Raw genomic sequence first — 6,298 nt, forward strand, 5'->3', positions numbered from 1 at the left:
GAATCTCCTTTTTTGGGAAGGCCTAGTTGTAAAAGTTCAATAGCCACCATTTTACTTGATATCTACCATAGTTTCATGCACCCATCTTGCTATTTTTGGCTTTCGCCATGTTCATTTCGAGCCTCCAATATTCGATAACATCATCTTCATCAAAAGGTTGTCCTACAGTAGCTTCTTCGCATCCATGTTTTACTTCATTTGCAAATGTCTTAAGGAAAAAATCTACCTATTCTTTCAAAACTTTAATTTCTTCAGTAATCAGTTGTCCAGTAATATTTTTAATACTTTTTACCTAAGGATCTCAGAAAACAAATAAAAAGCCTTTTTATGTGAATGCATAATACTAATTTATAACAGCTTTTGTAATAACTTCAGGCAACAAAATAAATACAAATCAACATAGTAGGTAATTTATTCAATATGCCATTCTTACATTTTTTAAAAAGGTAGATATAGAAAGTATTTATAGATATTTATGAATGAAGAGGAATATAGTAAGATAGTACATTTTATAAATTATTTAAAGATATTTATGAATGAAGAGGAATATAGTAAGATAATACATTTTATATTCATCAAGCAATATGGCTACTGTTCAAAAGATGTTTTGTTAACAGCTTCAGACAGAATATAATGTTTCTACCATTTCTCTAGCAAACCTATGCTATAGCACAGAAAGACAAATGTTTAATTATAACAGATAAGTTCAAAATATACAATCAATATGTTTAAAAATTTGTCTATCTATAATAATCTACTTTTTTCTCCTCCTTTTAACAACTTGGTTAGGATTTTTCCGCATCCAATACTTAACCTCTGCACCTGGTTGGACACCCAAGACAGCTGCTCGTGAACTCACATCCCTCATAGAGAACGGAGAAACACCTGATGTTCAAATTGAAATGATTAGTACAATGTCTGAGATATATATAGCTCATGATAACAAATGACTACTTTTTTTCTTCACTTCATGCATTAAAAACTATTTTAGGGCATGTTTAAATTTTAAAAAAATAATAATATAGAAATGCATAGATAACAGATAGAGTACGAGGGAAACAATAGAAAAGAAATAGCAGATATTAACTAGAGGGTAATTAATCCCTAATGAAAAAAGTATCAAATAATTTTGGTTTTCGAAAAAAAACATTACAATTATAATAAAAGGGAACTGGATTAGCTCCTAACTCATGGGCCAAGGTTTATGTTCAGCTGTAGTGGATAATTAATTACATTATCTTATGCAGGTCAACTCTGGGTCATAAAGCCCTCCTGGGGCACATTCCAACATCTATTAAGTGGGTACCTAGCTTGTTTATCCAGGATTGGGTTAAAGGATAAACCTGGGAGTTGACACTTCACTTCTGATCATATCATTCCCCTAATTTAAGCCATCTACTGGCCAGGACAAAGTACTTACTGAACCAAGTATTGAATCTAATACCTTTTATGGATTCTAATGGTATATATTTATGTTTAACAAATAAATGATGATTGAGAAGCAAGTTTAGTGTGGTGGAAGGATTGCCTTCTAATATTAGGATTTTTTTTTTTTGGCTAAAACTCCTTTATTGCCTAAACATAGTTGGGATCATGTTTTTCATTTTGTGGGAATGCCACCTAATGAACAAAGTCAATGCCCCAGCAGGCCAGATTCGAACTGCCGCTGCCAGCAGATCTCAGATCGGCAAGACTGTGCCTAACCACCTGAGCTAGAGACGGCCCCAAGCTATGATCTTCTCTTATGAGATTGTGACATGTTGGGCATCAACCAACATACTGTAAGTCTCCAATTCAAAGGTAAAACAAGTAAGGCTAGCACTTACTAACTATACTAGTCTTTACTTACTACTTACTCTAGACATAAATTTTGTTCATTGCCCACATGAATACAAGCTTGTCTACCTTCCGCATAGAAGAAGAAAAAATTAACTACCGACACTCAATACTTAATTGATTTTCAAAAACCTCAGGTAATCTTACGCAATTATGTTTTTGGGCCTCATTGGTTCCAATTTTCCAGCAATGGGATACGAATTTATGAGAAAAACTATCTGCTATTTTTTTTCAAATAATATAGTTAACACTTTGACCGCAGTTGATGACACATTGTCATCAAGTAGTTGTGGCATGTATGACTACACTGGACCATCAAGAGAGGTCACTTTTCTAGCTTGCGTTCAGAGTGTTAAGAAGAGCTCGATCACCTCCCTTTCATCTTGAATTGTCCCGAATCACGTTTAGTACTGTCCAAGCTACTACCAGCTACGATTGTTCTGACTTCTGCCGCCTTAAGGAATTTTTACACTCCCTCAAATATTTGTTTCATTATTGAATTTATTTTTAAAGTATATAAATTTAGTTAATTATATATTCCTTTATTTTACAAACTTCTAATAACATTTTTTACATGCTAAAAAGGTTTTTTTAAGATTATTTAACATTGTCTAGATGTTCTACAGAAAATGTGGTAATAAACAATAACTTTCTTGAGTCTTTATTCAGTAATTCAGTTTTAAAAAAACTGCAAAACATTCAATTATCAGCTGATGGTATAAATCGATTCAGTGGCATATGTGGGTGACGATAATGTTGTTGTTGTAGGTTGGGGCTTTAGGGCATAAAACCCTAAGGTCATCAACGTCCATGTTTCGCACTTTATAATTCTATTTCAAGATTTGAAACTCTTTAAATAATTACTAAATAAATTTAAATAATTACTTATTTTAGAATTATTTAGTATGTATAACAAACTTCTGGGTTTAAATCTTATTCAAAAGGCCATTCCTTTTTAAGAAAACTAAAACCATTTCCACGTTCTTCTGGTCATCATTCAGAGCATCCGATACACTCAGTCCAACTCCCAATCTATTTAAGTTCATGGAATAGAAATGACATTCTTCAAATATGTGACTGACTGTAAGTTCACAGTTGCAGGATTGACATTTCGGTGGTGGTTGCTTATTCATCAGATGTTATTAAATTTGTATGAACTATTCTTAATCTGGCAATAGCTACCTCCTCCCCGTGATTGGAACGGTTTGATGTGGTCCATGGTTTAATGGTTTTTTTTAAAAGTTTTTAATTCGCTTGGCAGGCTTTCATTCCACATGACTTGCCAACTAGCTGATATTTCATTTTTCATTGGAAGACATTTCTTGGGGTGTCAAAACGGGTGACGACAATGTGTCGTCATGGTTAGATAACAGATAACATCATGGAAGCCCTCACGGTCAAAGTGTTAAGTTCTTTTAATAAACCCTGTTTGATTTCAAACATGCATAATTAAGTTATAATGAGGTATACAGGTAAAAATTATTTACAGCAACAACTCAAATCTTACAGTTTAAGTAAAAAGAGAATAAAATAACACAGCTCAAATAAAATATTATAAGGAGGGCAATGATACAGAATTTTTTTAAAAAATAAATTGAAAATTGAATCAAGTTGTCAGTAGAAGACATTATTACAATAGAATCAAATCAAATATATTTTCAATTTATGTATTATTTCACAAATAGATAGTGCTTGAATTTTTAAATAATAACATCCTCGAATAGTTGAATTTTATTTTTTAGTACACCAACTAAATAAGTCTCTATCTTTATACAAGAGTAGGTTGATAACCAGGTGAATAAACTGCCTTCTCAGTCCTAGTTGGCTATTTAGCCTGTTGAAGTAAATAAGGCTTGCAACTAAAACCAGAACATTTATATTCTTAATGATTTATTGAATTGTTGTGTAAACATTAGCAAGAAAGCTGACAGAAAGAATATCAATGCCCTTCTTATACAATATGCCAATAAAAATCTTAAAAAATGTTGAGGCAAGAAAGAATCTGAATGAATATCGTAGTATTCACAGACCTTCTACTATTGAAAAAAAAGGTATCACCTCGATCCAGATCATTCTTGAAAAACAAAAAGAAAAAAAGGATGTCAAGAAGTGTATTGCAGCATTAAATAAGTTTCTACTATTTAAAAAAAAAAGAAAAAGAAAATTTTTAAGGAAGGTCTTTATAATGTTAAAATTAATCAGAAGTAGAGTACCTACTTGACGTAAAAGAAAATATAATATATATTGATGAAAAAAAAAGAAAAGACTTTTGCTTTTAAAACAATGGTCAGAGGTATTTCTGCATCTTCAGAAACAGTACATTGATCTAAAATAAAGGGAAAAACATCTGAACTTGTAATCTAATAACTATAAAAATCAAATTATAGGCTATTACTAACCAATAAAATCTTCAACAAAGAAAATTCAATAACTGAATCCATTAAGAAATAATAATTTGGTCAGTTTTCCTTAATTCCACACCAATGTTAAAATATTAGACAAGAGACAAAAAGAAGATTGTAAAATAAAAATTCAATGTTGAACACAATTTCGTTTATCTAATTTTATATCAATATACTGTAACTGATGAAATAAAAACATCCAAAGCTAATATACTGTAACTGATGAAAGAAAAACATCCAAAGCTATGTTTTAAAATAAAATTTTACATATAAAAAAAAAAGGTATCATCTAATTTCATTAGTTTTTGATATATTATTGTATAAGAGTATATAAAAGTAAGAAATAATGTGAAAAAATAAATAAAGAATTAATTCCATATAAGATTATTACATTGTGAGAAGACAGACCGGGCAGCGGTCAATAAAGGCATAAAATCGTAGAGATTAAATATTTATTGATAACTGACCTTAGCCCTGGTAATTGAACTTTGCATGGGTAAAATGGGGGCAAGACACAAACATTGCAAATAGGATAAAACAATTAGAATATAAATGGAAAGAGTGTAAAAAATGAACGTAAAGAGAAACATATCTATCCTCATAACAGTCCCCAACGCCTCATAATCGGGTCTCTCCATATCACTCTTGAAGAAAAGCCAGTTAGCCTTCAAGTTGGTAAATATTGTATCTCCCTTACAAACAGATATATCCTAAATCTTATCAAACATAATTAACTCAGACATTATGACTATTTCTACTCTATCCTATTTTCTTTTCTATTTTAGACCCATTTTCTACTATTTACTTTCTTTTTTTTTTTCTTTCCTCCAAGTCTTATTGTAACTATTGTCAAAATTCATTATTGTTATTATTTGCCATTATCATTTTCTTTCTAACTATTTTTATCAATATTGCAAAGTTTATACCTCTTTTCTACATTATATCGCTTTATGTCTATTTTATCAATAATACATCTCCAGTATATGTTCCATATATACTAGTTTTATTACTTTTAATTTATTGCATCATTATGTTTATCATGATTCATGGCTTTTACTTTTATGTAATTATTTTTTTATCACTGATACATATCCGGTGTATGTTAAATATATATTAGTTTTGTTACTTCTTAATTTATAGTTTTTTTCATTTAATTATTATGTTTCATGATTCACAGTTTTTACTGTTATTTGATTATCTTACTTTCTAGACTGTATATACCGTAGGGCATTGATTATCCGAACTATTGTTATTGAGTGTGGTTCAGATGATTAAAAGTTCGAATAATCAAAATTCACTTAATAAAAAAGGATTATACCAAACAGTCATCACATTTGCATACAAACAATTATTTTACTGTGTAGTAAACATGTATGTTGTAAAAAAAAATTCAATAAAAAGACTTCTAAACATAACAAGATTTATCAAAGTTATTATAGTAAACTCTTTTATTTTCTACAAATGGCAATGTCAACCCTCCTTTTTTCCATGAAGGCAGTTCAGATAATCAACACTTTACAGTATTTTTAATATTCACTGTATATGTACTCTTTTGACATTTATTTATCTTGTATAATTGGTCTCATCCCCTCCTATTCCCGTTCTAATTATTAAATTACCTTGTCATGATCTTATAAATTAGATTTGTATAACCGTTGGATATTAACCACTGATCTCCCCCATAGCATCTACTACTACCTCTTATTATAATGTCATCTCTTAGCTCATTCTGAAACTTCTTGTACTCAGGTGAGCTTCTTTATTTTTTTCTCTAATCTCTTTTCATTCCTTTACATATCCGTCCATCTACCCCCACCCCCACTTATCTGTTATTTTACCTTATACCTCATTCATTTCATCGCCCTTTCATCATATTTAACCCAATATGTTACTTCTTCTGATAAGTATTATCACTATTCATTACTCTAATTTTACATTAGAAATTCTATCACTCATTCATGATGGTGACATACTTCTTTACTTCTTATTTATTACTATTCTATTCATTTATATTTATATTTTTATTTTTAGCACAGTACATTCCTTCCTGTATTTTATAT

General features: G+C 30.2%; 1 protein-coding gene across 2 annotated transcripts in view; it reads right to left on the minus strand.

Moving 5' to 3' along the window:
• Positions 1-394: 394 nt before the first annotated feature.
• LOC106692893 (RNA-binding protein NOB1) overlaps positions 395-6,298 on the minus strand; it is a 14,518-nt gene continuing 8,614 nt past the window's right edge. For both annotated transcript variants that reach the window (XM_014439131.3, XM_014439130.2), the window contains exon 7: positions 395-885. In XM_014439131.3, the coding sequence (XP_014294617.1) occupies positions 755-885 (131 nt within the window). In that variant the 3' untranslated portion in view covers positions 395-754. The remainder of the gene's footprint in view (positions 886-6,298) is intronic.

This window comes from Halyomorpha halys, unplaced genomic scaffold, assembly GCF_000696795.3.
Source record: "Halyomorpha halys isolate HHAL.00 unplaced genomic scaffold, Hhal_1.1 Scaffold75.1, whole genome shotgun sequence".
In the NCBI taxonomy this organism is placed as follows: domain Eukaryota; kingdom Metazoa; phylum Arthropoda; class Insecta; order Hemiptera; family Pentatomidae; genus Halyomorpha; species Halyomorpha halys.